This window comes from Onychomys torridus, chromosome 6, assembly GCF_903995425.1.
Source record: "Onychomys torridus chromosome 6, mOncTor1.1, whole genome shotgun sequence".
Taxonomy (NCBI): Eukaryota; Metazoa; Chordata; class Mammalia; order Rodentia; family Cricetidae; genus Onychomys; species Onychomys torridus.
The window spans coordinates 92,142,729-92,158,044 of record NC_050448.1 but is presented as its reverse complement, the minus strand read 5'-3'; the positions used below and the strand labels follow the sequence as shown (position 1 = coordinate 92,158,044).

Here is a 15,316-nt window from a genome sequence, read left to right as displayed (position 1 = left end):
GGGTTTCTCTGTGTAGTTTTGCGCCTTTTTCCTGGATCTCACTTGGTAGCCCAGGCTGGCCTAGAACTCACAGAGCTCTGCCTGGCTCTGCCTCCCGAGTGCTGGGATTAAAGGCGTGCGCCACCACCACCTGGCTGAACTGGCCTTTTGATCACATCTTCTATTCCCTCTTCTCTTTGCACTGAGATGACCATTACAGTGCAGAGCAGGCAAGGGAGTACCACCTACTCAGCAGTGCAGTGACCAAAGTGAAACCCAGCGGCCAACGTCAACCTCAGCGGTTCCCAAGTGTAACCATGGGGGAAGCAGCGGCACTCTACCTCTTCCACACCAGCAAGCTTCGCCTTCAGTTCTCTGACCATGGCATCTCCTTTATATTTCTTCTCAGTCAGGTCTTTATTAGCGGCTTCTAATTCAGACAACCTGTTTTGAAGCTGGTGGATATTTCGTTGGTGGAGGGCTTCCAGCTCCTTTTTCTGTTGTTCATGCTGCTGCTGGTACTGAACCTGTGCCTATTACAGAATGGTATGTCAAAGAAGAAAGAAGAGAAAAGTAAATAGGGAAAGGTCAGAAGAAAAACAACCATTTCTTCATCATTTTCAGATTTCCCTGCTTAGAAAGTCTATTTCAATTACAGACTTCAAGAAAGAGCAAGTAAAACAAACAAAGGTATATGTAACATTGTTGTCTTGTCAGTAATCTCCCAACACTCAGGAGGTATAAACCAGACGATCAGCTGGGGGGTGGTGGCGGCGGCGGCAGCAGCGGATGCCTTTAATCCCAGCACTCGGGAGGCAGAGCCAGGTGGATTTCTGTGAGTTCGAGGCCAGCCTGGTCTACAGAGCGAGATCCAGGACAGGTGCAAAGCTACACAGAGAAACCCTGTCTTGGGGGAAAAAAAAAAAAAAAAACAGCTACAAAAAGACCTGTAGTCATTCTCTGCTACACAGCTACATGAGACTGTCTAAAAAAACAGAGTAACCAGAGTAGTGGGGGCAGAGAAGTAGATAAGTAGATAGAGTAAAACTATAAAATCTCCAGTCACAAATACAGGTGTGGTGGTACACATAGTTAATCCTGCACTCAGAAAGTAAAGGCAAGCAAATCTCTGAATTCCAGGATAGTCAGGGTTAAGACAGACCATGTCTCACAGAGAGAGACAGAGGTATGCAGTGACACCGTGCATAACCCTCGGCCATTAGTAAGCAGGCCTCAGTCACTCAGAACTCATCATTTGAGTGTCATTTACCCATGGCTCATTCATGCACCATGTAGTTTTATCTATAGTGTGATGTGCAGATTTTTCTTGCCATTTTCCCCTAAACAACACTGTACAACAACTGTTTACATGGCACATATATATTATGTCAGACATTATAAGTAATCTAGAGATGATCCAGAGTATAGATATGCATAAGTTATATGTAAATAGTATGCCACTTTACAGAAGGGACTTTTGAGCCTCTATCTACTTCAGTATCCTGAGGGAGAGCCCCTGGAATTACTTCTTTATAGATACTGAGTGACATCTATACCAAAAAATTCATGTTTAGGATATACAAATAATCCCTAAAAGTAAATAAGAAAAATACTAATAGGTCAATTTAATAATGGTCATGCTGAATGGGCACTGCAGAATCAAGCTGATCAATATGCATAGGAAAAAAGATCATTATTATGTGATAGTGTTATAAACCCGGTCTTGGCCCAGGAGATGGGAATGGAGGGGAGGGTCTGGTAGGAAGGTGGAGCCAGGGGTGGGAGGGGGGAGGACAGAGGAACCCATGGCTGATATGTAAAATTAAAACACAAATAAAATAAATTAAATAAAAAATAAAAAAAATAAAAATAAACCTACAGAGTGGCAGTGTAAACCTCCAACGGAAAACAGGCAGTTCCTGCTAAACACATGCCTCTATGAGAACCCAGTCATTTCAACAGTAAATTGTGCCCAAGAATAGGGAGTGTACACTTACACAAAAAGACATGTAGTAGGTTGCTCCTATCAGTTTAATATGTAATAACAAATATCACAAATAATTCAAGGTCAGCCAACAGGAAAACAAATAAATCATGGTCTAGTCATATAATAGAATACTATATAATAATACAAGGAAATCATGCTATTGAATTTCAGAGCTGTTATGTTGAGGGAAGGAAATGATACAGAAACATACTATTTGATTCACCTTATGTTGAAGAACAAACAAAACCAAGCAATGATGGCAGCAGTCAAAAAGTAGATGACTCCATGTCCTAATTTAAATGAAAATGGTGAGCCCATAGGCTCACAGGGAGTGGCACTATTTCAAAGGATTAGGAGGTGTGGCCTTGTTGAAGAAAGTCTGTTACTGGGGATGGACTTTGAGGCTCAAGCCAGGCCCAGTGACTCTCTCTCTTCCTGCTGCCTGTGGATCTAGATATAGAACTCTCAGCTGCCTCTCCAGCACCATGTCTGCCTGCATGCTGCCATGCTGAGAATGGACTGAACCTCTCAAATGTAAGCCAGCTCAAATTAAATGCTTTCCTTTGTAAGTCTGCTATAGTCATGGTATCTCTTCACAGCAATATAGACACCCCATAAGAGTACCACACAGACAGGAAAGCACATAAAGGAGCCTTAAAGGGTGTCATAATATTCTAAATTTTAATTTGGGTTAAAGTTATTAAAAAAATCCAATTATACCCTTAACAGCAAAAAACTAACTAGTATTAAGTACATTAAAATTTTATTATTAAAGCTATAAAATAGAAGGTAAGAAATCTCACCACAAAAGAACAAATGGAGTAAAGGTCAAAAAATAACCCACAGAAGAAATGAAAATGGCAACAAGTCATGTGAAAAGATGCTTAGCTTCACACAAAGATCTGACAGGAAGTGATGTTAAGTTTTGTTTGTTTGTTATTTTTTGGGTTTTTTTTCCGAGACAGGGTTTCTCTGTGTAGCTTTGCGCCTTTCCTGGAACTCGCTTGGTAGCCCAGGCTGGCCTTGAACTCACAAAGATCCGCCTGGTTCTGCCTCCCGAGTGCTGGGATTCAAGGCGGCACCACCACCGCCCGGCGTGATGTAAGTTTTAATGCCTGTCAGGCAGCAAACACGAAGATGATTAATAGTACCAGGAGCACAGGGAAATAAGGACTTTTGAGATTCCCATGTGACATAACCTTTCAGGTGATAAGTATGTATCAATGAAATTTTATATGTCACAATGTGAACAGAAAGCTCACTCATTGCTCACAATAACCAAAATTTCAAGGCATTTAAATGTCTACCAGTTTGGTAAGTAGTTAATTTAAATTGTATCTGAATGACAAATTATGGCTGTGTATCACTAAAAAGGAATATTTAAATTGATAGAGTGACATGTTAAGTTTTTAAGAAAAGTTATAATCAATATATCTAATAAAATTTTATTAGCATGAAATAAAACCCAAATTGTCATCTATAATTATAATTTACATTGCTATGAATTTATAAACAAGTATTTATAAATTGCATAGCACTCATATATACATAGAGAAAAGTCTAGAAAAAGTATCAAATTATCTATACTGAGTTGAGAATCAACATGATGACTTAAGAGAGGACCTCCAGGTCACCCATGAGGGGTGAGACTGCTGGCTGGGAAGCTGAAAAGAATACAATGTCTAGGATTACTATATATATAGTCTTTGAATAGTAAGACTTTGAAAAATAAGCTTTCAATTTTGATTTTATGTACTGTTAAATGTTTGAAAAATTTAAAGCAGGCATTTATTAATTTTATAATTAATGAAATAACTAAAAATAATTTTTAAAATGACATTTTCCAATTACCTTTAATGTTCTTACCTGAAAGGCTTTTTCCTTCTCATTTGTTAATTCCTGAGAATGCTTATTTGTCAACGATGCTGTGTGTGAGGCCCATTCACTCCGTAATTTATCTAATTCTTGTGTTTTTTCTGATAACGTCTATATTAGAGGTCAATTACAAGTTATTAGGATAGTCTCTTGAATATGCTACACTTTAGACCAGAGCACTAAGTACTTAACAAGGATACTGAAAAGAAAATTTCAGCTTTCCAAAACATACTCAAAGCTCTTCCCACAGATTAAGTAAGTAAAGATAAGAATAACAATTTTAGAGCTACAATTTAGGCCTACAGACGAAACTTAAACTGCCTTACGCTTTTTTAAATTTCATCTAATTCTTCAGCACCAAATCCTTTCCTCTAACATTAAGACACCTGAGTATGGGGCTATCGAGATGGCTCAGAGGTTAAGAGCACTGACTGCTCTTCCAGAGGTCCAGAGTTCAATTCCCAGCACCCACATGATGGCTCACAACCATCTGTAATGAGATCTGGCACCCTCTTCTGTGTACATAATAAATAAATTAAAAAAAAAAAAAGCATCAATTTAAGATAATTAACTGGTTGGAAAAGGGTAAAGAAAGGAGACTCCATGGCAACATACTTTGAAAGAAGATCCACAAAGGCTTGGATTTAATTCAAGAAGGAGTTCAGAGCCAACATCTGGATGACTTACAAAGAAAATGAAACTTGAATTACCTCCTGTGTAATGTGCAGTTGCCTGGTAACATCATCTAGTGATTTAGTCAGTGATAATTTTTCTTCCTATTTACAAAAACAAAATTAGGCAACTTACAATTTAAAACAATCATCCATAGCCAATCTATTCAAAGTGTAACCAAAATACGACATCATCATGTGAACAGTCTGCTGGCCATGCACAAACTCAGGCCTTCTGAAACAGAACCTGCACTGTCATAAGACCCCAGATGATCTGTGCACCATGAGCACTTGCCAAGCAACGATCTAACAACTTGAATGAATTCTATTTGTTTACTTATTTATTTTTGGTTTTTTGAGACAGAATTTTATACAGGGTTTCTCTGTGTAGCCTTTGCTATCCTGGAACTTACTCTGTAAACTAGGCTGCCTCAAGAGTTCCACCTGCCTCTGCCTGCCAAATGCTGGGATTAAAGACATGTGCCACCACCACCCAGCTCCTGAATTTTTTTTCTTCAGCAGCAACACTACACCGTCCTTGTGCTCCATACTTTATGCAGCATTTTTCAATATTCAGAACATGTTCATATACTCATTTTCAAACATTATTTGCCAGCTGATAAAATGGCCACATGGAATTTATGTGCCTAAGGCCAGAGCAAAGTAGTAAATACCTGAACCTTAAGTTTCTCAACTGCTGGTCTAGTTCTAGACTTACAGCTATAGGCAGTAGCTAAATGAAAACCAATAAAGTTCACTACAAAAGAAGAAAAGGCAACCGGGCAGTGGTGGCGCACGCCTGTAATCCCAGCACTCAGGAGGCAGACTCAGGTGGATCTCTGTGAGTTTGAGGCCAGCCTGGGCTACAGAGCTAGTCCAGGACAGGCTCCAAAGCTACAGAGAGACCCTGTCTCAAAAAACCAAAAAAAAAAAAAAAGAAGAAGGAGGAGGAGGAGGAGGAGGAGGAAGGGCAATAAGGCACCACAACGATTTATAATTAGGTGCACAGTTTAAAAGAGTGACTTAAATTTAGAATCTTACCTTGCTGCATTTCAAACAGCCTGCTAGAAATTTCTTTATCTCTACATCATTTCCAGGTAAAAGCTTTAGTGACAGGTGAATAAGGTGCTTAAAGGGATTTGTCTCCACGACATTTAAAAATACCGGCAAGTTATCCAACAGAGCAGCTGAAGATATAAGCTGCAGCAGAAACCTTTGAAGAGGAAAGTCACATTACAACACACAAAACTGACACCTGCCATTGCATCACCTGCTGGCCTCCAAGGGACCCTGCATACACACACAAACACATAAATAAGAAATAAATCTTAGGAAAACTCTTTTTTTAAGTCAACTAACTTTAAAAGCTGCGTCAAACCATGTAAATTAAGGGTCAAATATTCCTTATTTTAGTCAAGATTTCTTTTTGGTTTTTTGTTTTGTTTTTTGTTTTTATTTTGTTTTTTGTTTGTTTTGTTTTGGGTTTGTTTGTTTGTTTGTATGAGACAGGGTTTCTCTGTGTAACTGTGCGCCTTTCCTGGATCTTGCTCTGTAGACCAGGCTGGTCTCTGCCTCCCAAAGATCTGCCTGCCTCTGCCTCCCAAGTGCTGGGATTAAAGACATGTGCCATTACCACCCGGCAGATTTCTTTTTGTATGCTATTTTATGTACACTGTGATTTGCCTGCAGATATGTACGTATGAGAGTGTTGGATCCCCTGGAACTGGAGTCACCAACAGTTGTGAGTCACCGTGTGGGTGCTGGGAACTGAACTCAGGTCCTCTGGAAGAGCAGCCAGTGCTCTTAACCATTGAGTCCTCTCTCCAGCATCGAGTCAAGATTTCTTAAAATTTGGGGTTTAACTGGGCCCTTAATCCCAGTTTAAAAAATAAGCCAGGGTATTTGTAATACATGGAAAATAATTTTGTCATCAGTCATCTTTCAAAGGGAAGTCTGTGCAGAGGTCTAGTGCCACGGCACTCCCAAGCCTCACCTTGGAGTCTCTTTCACATGCTCCTGCGTACATTGCTGAAGAAGGTCTATAAATTTCTGTGGAAAAGCTAAGAAGTCCACCAGGAGACCTTGCTGCAATTTTAAACTATACAGAAAACAGAAAAACAGTTTTTCAGAAACTTAATTTCTATCTTTAGTTATCATTCTTAGACTGAAATATTCTTTACTTATTAATGTCATTATTATTTAAAAAAAAAAAAAACTAAACTACGGAGCTTTTGGTTTGTATCATCCTGATCTAATGGGAGTTGAGAAATTCAGCCAAAGTGTCAAATTTCTGACTGCTTAAGTGGAAGTCTGATAATCTATAAAACTTTATCTTTTAAAATACCCTGTCAACAATTACAGGACAGTCAGTATTCCCAGAATAACTTACCATCTGAACAGGTATATGTTTAAAAAAAAGAACAGTGTAAACACGTTATAAGATTCAGAAAGTAATTCCTAGACTACATATAGGGCCAGCAAGTAAGATAGTACTTACCTTTGAAAATCTTCCTCAGATATAACAAGGTTATACAGAAAAAATGGATCTGTATCATCAGTCAGACGGATGACTAAATCCTAAAGGAAAGATTAGGTTTTCAAATGTTTCCAGCAGATCTTTTGTAAAAGTGAAATTATTCAACAACACCCACATGTCACTTGTACGACAGAGTCCTGTTTGCTGCATGGCTTATGCTTACTAGTCTTGAGAGAGTGAGCATCTGAAACAGGGGCAGACTGTTGGCTCCATGAGAGATGTGTGTAGAAGCTAGCAAAATGCTGGAAGTTAACAACAGCATCCTCTTCTATGAGGTAGGAGACGCGCAGACCAGCTTTATGCTCTGTAGCACCAGGGCAAGACACAATGACTGTTATGTTCCATTTCCCTCAAATTAACTGCTCTGGGATTTCAAAAGCAGCAGAGCTGACAGTCATTACTCAAGGAACGAAGAGGTTTTGTGGCTCAGATGGAAGATAAGTGTCAGGTGCCATGTTTCCAGGGCTTCCCAGGAGACCTCCCTCCAGCTGACCACTGAAGGGACCATCTGTTTCCTTTTCCAAGGAAATAGGTTCCTTTCATAAAGACACTTGCCAGGTTGTTAAAGTGTGACAGAGCACCAAAGCTGACAGGTAGTTTACAACAATGATGGACTTCAAAGAACACTGGTACAAGGAAAGCCTGCACATTGTGAGAGGGGCCAGGACCAACAAAGAACTGAACAGTCTACTCAGTTTTAAGGAGCTACTAGCGGACTGGAAACATTGAAGCAATTTATTAGTGACGCTAAAAAAAAATGCAGAGGTATCATTTATAAGATTAACATGTGGACTATATACTCTGTTCTGGAAAAATCAAGGAAATGGGGTCTTGCTCTGTCTCAAGAAGGGCCTGTGGTCCAGTAATGGCTACTTAAGTACTTCTTGGAATTCACGTCAGATGACACTGAAAACCAACAACAGACCAAAACCTAAAGTTACTGCCTACTACAAGATGCTTACATGTGATCAGGGAGAGAGGAACAGAGAAAACAGATGCTATGCTTACTCCTATAGCCTATATCTTTTTTTTTTTTTTTTAATGTGGAGCTGAGGTTCAAACCCAGGGCCTTGTGCTTGCTAGGCAAGCACTCTACCACTGAGCTAAATCCCCAACCCTGGCCTATATCTTTAATGCTGTTTTTTTGTTTTGTTTTCTTAAGACAAGGCATCAATTATGTAGCCCAGGTTGGACACCAAAGAACTTTTAATCCCCCTTCCTCCTCCTGAATACTGAGATTAAAGGCATGTATCATCATATGCAATTTAATTTTGAAGTTCACATGGAATTCACACTCTAAATCAAAATGTAATCTTTTAAATGCTCAGAGCAAACCCCTAATTCTTCATGGACTTAGTAATAGATGGTATAATTATACTTAAACTGCTGACTGATTTCTCCACCCTGGGCTTGCAATAGTTATAAAACGACCCAAAATTTTTAAAAATGGATTTAACAAGAGTCACCTTAAAAAAAAAAAAAAAAAAAACAAGGGGCTGGAGAGAGATGGCTCAGCGGTTAAGAGCACTGACTGCTCTTCCAGAGGTCCTAAGTTCAATTCCCAGCAACCACATGGCTCACAGCCATCTATAATGAGATCTGGTGCCCTCTTCTGGCTTGCAAGGACACATGCAGGCAGAACACTGTGTATGTAATAAATAAATAAATCTTTAAAAAAAATAAAACAAAACGTAATTTTATTATAGTACCAAAAAGACCAAGGAGAGCACAGATAGTCCACCACTACCACAAACTGGACAGTATAATTTCTCCACGTGGGGAAACTGCAAGAGTCAGTGCATGTGGACTAGAATGGAGAAGCCTCACCTGGTGAAAGCACCTTAGTGATTACAGTGTGACTGAGGGTAGGAAGTACAGATCTCATCTTCTAAAAACAAAACAAACAGAGCACAACAATAATTACATCACACACAAATGATCGTATTTCAAAAGGAAATAGATACCAACCTTTCTGTGCACTGGATTAGAAAGTGATTGTAGTTCAATGCTCACTCTAACACTTCCTCTCCTGGAGGAAAAGACATGACCAACTCAGAAACGTTCAAGGGACATGCATTCCACTATCTGTACATCAGTTCAAGTTTCCATCTTAGAACTCAAGCTTATGAACAGATGCCACAGGTGCCCTCAAGCTTAGGAACAGATTTTCGAATGCACACTGGACTAGGTTTCTCTAATAAGTAACCCAGTAATCCTTAGTGGAAGGCTTAATTTTTGTCACTTTTAAAATGAAGATGCTGTAGACTAAATGGGGTGAGCAATCAGGGTGCCTATTGCTAGTATTCTGGTAAGTAACTTTACTGCCAGATCCTAAAGAGCATCTACCAAGAGACAAACCATCAATTTAGTAACAACTTTTAAATCTGAAAATTACCATTGCAATGATAAAACTGACTTACAGAGAGATACTATCTTAAAAACTTACAAATATTACAATGTTCACATTATTTTTAGACTCAAGGAAATGACACTATCTTGCAACATAAAGTATTTTAAAACCAAAGCCAAATCTACATAAAATATTCTCTATGCAATATATCCATATAAGTATTTTCAACAAGTTACAATTATCTGTCTCATTCACAAGTAACTCTGTCTGAGAGAATGAAGCTACAACCCTCCACATTCTATGCAGTATCCATAACAAAGATTAAAAGTAGCAATAATATTAAACTGAGGAACAAAACTAATAAAGATAATATTAGTGAAAACGTCTACATATCTCAAAACTTCTCTGCTAACTTCAGTAGCAATGTGTGTGTATGTGTGTGGGGGGACAGAATTAAACAAATCTGTGGTGGTTTGAATACGAATGGACCCCATGGGTTCTTATGTTTGAATATTTAGTCCCAAGTTGGCGGAAATTTGAGAAGGATGAGGAGATGTGCCTTTGGGGAGGGGTGTGTCACTGGGGGTGGGCTTTCGGGTTTCAAGGACTTGGACCATTCCCAGTGTGGTGGTCTCCTGCCTGCTCTCAGATGGCCCTTCACTGTCTGCTCCCTCCACTCCACCTGCGCTCTCTCATCATGGACTCCAGCTCTGATCTCTAAGCCTGAAAGAAGCCATTGCTTCTATATGTTACCACAGTCACCGGCTCTTATCAGAGCAATAGTAACTAAACCAATTGAAACTGTTCAGGTTTAAATTCTTGTGAAGATCTGGTTTACATCTTCTCCATATTCTACTTATCTACAGCAGAAGTCAAAAGGGATAGACACAGAAACAGAATGGAGGGGAAATGAAGACAGCTGGACAAGATTAAACTGCTAAGATCCTGTTCTTAAGCTATGACTTGCAATTTTATATTGTTTTAAAATGGGTCATTTTAGTGAATTTATTTGTTTGTCTCTCTTTTGAGGCAGGGTCTTTTTTATGTTGTCCTGGCTGTTCTGGTGCTCTCTATGTAGACCAGGCTGGCCTGAAATTCACAGAGATCCAACCATCTCTGCCTCCCAAGTGCTGGGATTAAAGGTGTGTGCCACCAGGCCCAGCTCAGTTAAATTTCCTATTGATCATATAACTGGATGCTATATCTCAGTTCATATGAGGAAGCTGAATGCATCACCCCATCTGCTGAAAGGTGGGGGAGCTGTCTATACAACAAACATACAAAAGCTTTTGTTATGCTTGTTCAAGTGTTTTCATGGTGCTGGGGATGAAAGCTGGAGGCTTATGCATGCTAGACAGTCACTCTGCCACTAGGTTATGCTCAAATTCTAGTGCAATGGGTGTGAAGCAGATTGAACAACTTCACTTAATCTCTTTTTGAAAGAAAACACCCTAATTTCTTCATTTGTAAGATAAATAGGCTCTAAGGGATAGAGGTTTGTTTCTTATTTTTGTATTTATCTCTAAGGTATTTTTCTTTTTCTTTCTTTCTTTCTTTCTTTCTTTCTTTCTTTCTTTCTTTCTTTCTTTCTTTCTTTTTTGAGCTGAGGATTAAACCCAGGGCCTCTACCACTGAGCTAAATCCCCAACCCTGGTATTTTTCTAATATACAGTGGTATTTGCTATAGTGGTATGATATTTAAATTGACGTCTAATTTTTTATTGTGTCTTACAGCTTGGAAAGACCTATACTCCATAACTCTGTTTAGAAAAATTAAAGAATCATCAGTTCAGTAAAATGCCCAAAACAAAAATGTATATATGTAAGAAAAGACACAGACACATACACAGAGAGAGAGAGAGGAAAGAGAGGAAAGAGAGGAGAGAGAGAGAGAGAGAGAGAGAGAGAGAGAAAACAGAGAGAAATAAAATGCCCTTTACCTAAAAATTATTTGACTATAATCCACCACTCATATTAATAATACTGCTGCACACATTCAAAGCACCTACAAATGGATTCGATGTTGAGAGAAAAAAGGCCCTAAACTAAGCATATTCCCTATATTTACTTTAAAAACTCCCCTAGAGCGGTGGCAGCTCACATCTTTAATCTCAGCAGAGGCAGGCAGATCTCTGCATTCAAGGCTAGCCTGGTCTACAAAGCAAATTTCAGGATAGCCAGGGCTACACAGAGAAACCCTGTCTTGAAAAACCCTCTAAAAATATATCATAGGAAAATCTGAGATTGCAGATATATCATCTCAAACCACAAATCTTATTTTCTGTATTAGAAAGATTCATGATAAGAACATTAAAACAAACAAATATAATCCCAATGAAATACACTACTTATCTCGGGGTCACACCTTAAACATTGTTTGTAACCAAATAACACCCTTCGGGTCAGTCAGATCCAGTCAAGTGGGTTTATTTATTTATTTTTAAAGATCTCAAACCTCAGACACCAGAGCTGGATTTCAGCCCAATGCTGACATCTAGAAGCTGTGCCCTTATTATCCTCTCAGCGCAAATAACAAAAGCTTCTGTAAGCCAGGTACTCTGCTGGGTGCTAAGGATACAAACAGAAGTAAACATGGTTCATTTCCTCAAACTGAAGTCAGATGAAGTTCTTCTTACCTAGATTCATCTGACTGTATTAGAGCTCAAGAGAAGGAAAAGAAGAGCTATCAGTGTCTTCTGAGTACCTACACTGCTGGATACCCGAGGTGGGGGTGGGGAGCAGAGACAGAGAGAGGTGGGGAGAGAGAGGAGAGAGGAGAGAGAAGAGGAAGAGAGGGAGAGAGAGAATATACTGTGTGTGTGTGTGTGTGTGTGTGTGTGTGTGTGTGTGTGTGTGTGTGTGTTTGAGACAGGGTTTCTCTGTGTAGTTTTGGTGTCTGTCCTGGATCTCACTCTGTAGACCAGGCTGGCCTAGAACCCACAGAGTTCTGAGATTAAAGGCATGCACCACCACCTCCCAGCCAACAATAACAATAATCTTAATGGTTATTTCTCTTACAGAGGAATAACCTGAGGCATATTACAATGCCCAAACTTGAACTCCTTTCTTCCCTACACAATGCTACCTAATACATGATCAATGACAATTAATTTCTACTTAGGCACCTATTTTCGTAGTTGTCACTATGTAGATAGACCAGGCTGCCTCCAACTCACAGACAGTTACAAGCCCCTGCTGGAGTACTGGAATTCCATCACACCTGGCCTTCTTGAGCAACTTTAAAAGATCCTTATTGGGAAGGGATTTAAGCTATACCTTGGGGGGCTGGGGAGATGGCACAGTCAGTAAAGTGCCTGCCACACAAGCATGACGAACTGAATTTGAGTCCTCAGTACCCAAATTAAAAGCTGTGTGTGGAACTAGAGACAGTTCAGTGGTAAAAAGTACATACTTGTTCTCTCACCCCAGCACCCACAAAGGCCTGACTCCAGCTCCCAAAGACCTGACACTCTCTGGGCACGCATGCTCACATCCCCCTCAACACCCCCTTACACATGCTAAGACATAAACACACCATACACGCTAAGACACACACCACATATGCTAAATACACATACACACACACCCATACACATACACACTCTATAAGCTAAGGCACACACTACATATGCTAACACACACACACACACACACACACACACACACATAATTTCTTAGGTCACTGTGTTTGTACACATCTGTAACCCCAGGGCTCACAGGCTAGTCAGCCTAGCCAGTTAATCTGTCAGGCACTGTGTTCCATGAGACCATGTCTCAAAAAATAAGGTGGAGGGTCAGCAAGATGACTCAGTGGAAAAGACACTTGTCCCCAAGCCTGACAGGCTAAATTCATTCCCTGGAAATCACGTAAGTCCCAGGGTCAGTAGAGAACAGACTCCTGTAAATTGTCCTCTGACCTCCACAAGCACACTGTGGCACACACATACCCTCCTCTTCACACACATTAAAGAAAACGATTTTAAGTGGAGACCATTTTTAAAAAAAAGAGATACCTGAAGCCAACCTCTGGCTTCCATACTCATTCATACTCACATGCACAAATCAACACACACATTGCACAATGCGCACACACCAGAGACAGACACACACACACCTGGAAGTCATGAAAGAAAGGACATTCGAGGCAGAGGGAAGAGCAGGGGTAGAGCTATGGTCCAGAGAACACGAGCCATTAAGAGGAACTAAGTTCTTGTCTGACTACTGGACAGAGCGTAGGGACCAAAACGAAAGAGCAGGTTTCAAGATCTCACCATATTCTTCCAGTTAGGGTTCCCTGACAGTTGCACTATCCTCTATCCAACTGCCTTCCTTCCTCTACATCCTCTTATACTACTTACGGGATCACACCTCACTAATAACTAAGGTGGAGGGAATATTTAATATATACTAGTTACCATTTTAAGAACTTTGTATGTATTAAACAATCTCATCTTCAATAATAGTCCCATGAGGTAGGTACCATTATTTTGAATTTAAAGATGAGACAAAAAAAATTTAATAAGCTATGTAAACTTGGGGTTGGATGTACAGCACAGTGGTAAAGTCCATGATAGCATACTGCAAGGACATGAGTCAATCCACAGAAAGGCACACACAGTAAATAAACTGTCCAAGATCAGCCAATCAGTGGCAGAATTGGAATCAACTTAAACCCAGGCAATCTAGCTCCAGACCTAAACTTGTACCCTGTGCTAAGTTGCTCATCCCAGGGAAATCTCAGTTCTGAGGCTGTGTGGTCCCTGAGAACCACAGTGAAGGCTGTTGTTTTTGCTGTTGTTGTTGGCAGGGAAAGGAAAGGAAGCTTCACATCCTCAGCACCTAGGATAGTTCTTGGCACACAGTAGGCATTTGCAAGTATTTGTTGGGGTAAACTGGTCTTGAATATTTAGCTAAAGAATCTCGGTTGGCCAGGCAGTGGTGACTCATGCCTTTAATCCCAGCACTTGGGAGGCAGAGGCAGGCGGATCTTTGTGAGTTCGAGGCCAGCCTGGTCTACAAATCGAGTTCCAGGCCAGACTCCAAAGCTACACAGAGAAACCCTGTCTCAAAAAAACAAAAAATAAAAACAAAACAAGACAAAAAAATCTTGGTTGTTCCTCCTATAAGTTAGGGGTTACCAAAAGTATTCTGCAAAGGGCCAAGGAGTAAACATTTTACACTTTGAAGACTATAGTGTCTGTCACAACTGCCCCATCTCACTGTTGCTACTGAGTGCTGAGGACAGACACGCACTCCACCATAAAGATCACAGAGCTACGTCCCAGCCAATACCCTACAATTACTCATTGAAGTCCTCGTGCGGAAGCAGCCACAGACGGTTGGTAACAAATAAGGATGGCTGAGTTCTAGAAAAACGTGATTTATGAACAGCGGGTTGATCCCTGCCGCAGGTGACAACAATATCGGGTTTCTAAGCAAATTTTAAAGTGGAGTTGTGTTTTAACATGATTAGCTCTGATTACAATGTAAGTGTCAGAGAAGAGTTGGGAGTGTCAGGCTGGGAATCACAGATAATGCTCCACACTGCCCAGCAGAGACAAAACAAGAGCCATAAATGTGAGTCATAGATGTCACTTTAAATTGTCTAAGTCTCATTAGAAAACCCCTAGCTTTGAAAGTAAAATTAACTTGAAAGCATTTAACCCAATATACCCTAAAAATAGCAGCAATAGATAATCAACACAAAATTGAGATTATTTACATTCTTGTCACTAGCATGTCTTCAAAATCTAATATAATTTTTTACACTTAGAGATGTAAGTCTGGATTAGCCCACATTCAGTAACTCTATGTGGCTAATGGCCACTATACTGGACAGCACAAACAAACCAGCAATTAGAGGCTGGGGGGTATAGATCGGTGTGCAGAATGCTAAGTGAGGGCATAAGTCAACAACA

The 15,316-nt window shown here is 40.0% G+C and overlaps 1 protein-coding gene across 1 annotated transcript in view; it reads right to left on the bottom strand.

Annotated features, from left to right (window-relative positions):
- Positions 1-15,316, bottom strand: part of Sass6 (SAS-6 centriolar assembly protein) — a 34,086-nt gene that overhangs the window by 17,178 nt on the left and 1,592 nt on the right. The window contains exons 2-8 of the mRNA XM_036190493.1: positions 9,017-9,077; positions 7,010-7,089; positions 6,506-6,610; positions 5,554-5,725; positions 4,552-4,617; positions 3,833-3,952; positions 321-512 (exon numbers count right to left, since the gene is read on the bottom strand). Of these exons, the coding sequence (XP_036046386.1) occupies positions 321-512; positions 3,833-3,952; positions 4,552-4,617; positions 5,554-5,725; positions 6,506-6,610; positions 7,010-7,089; positions 9,017-9,077 (796 nt within the window). The remainder of the gene's footprint in view (positions 1-320; positions 513-3,832; positions 3,953-4,551; positions 4,618-5,553; positions 5,726-6,505; positions 6,611-7,009; positions 7,090-9,016; positions 9,078-15,316) is intronic.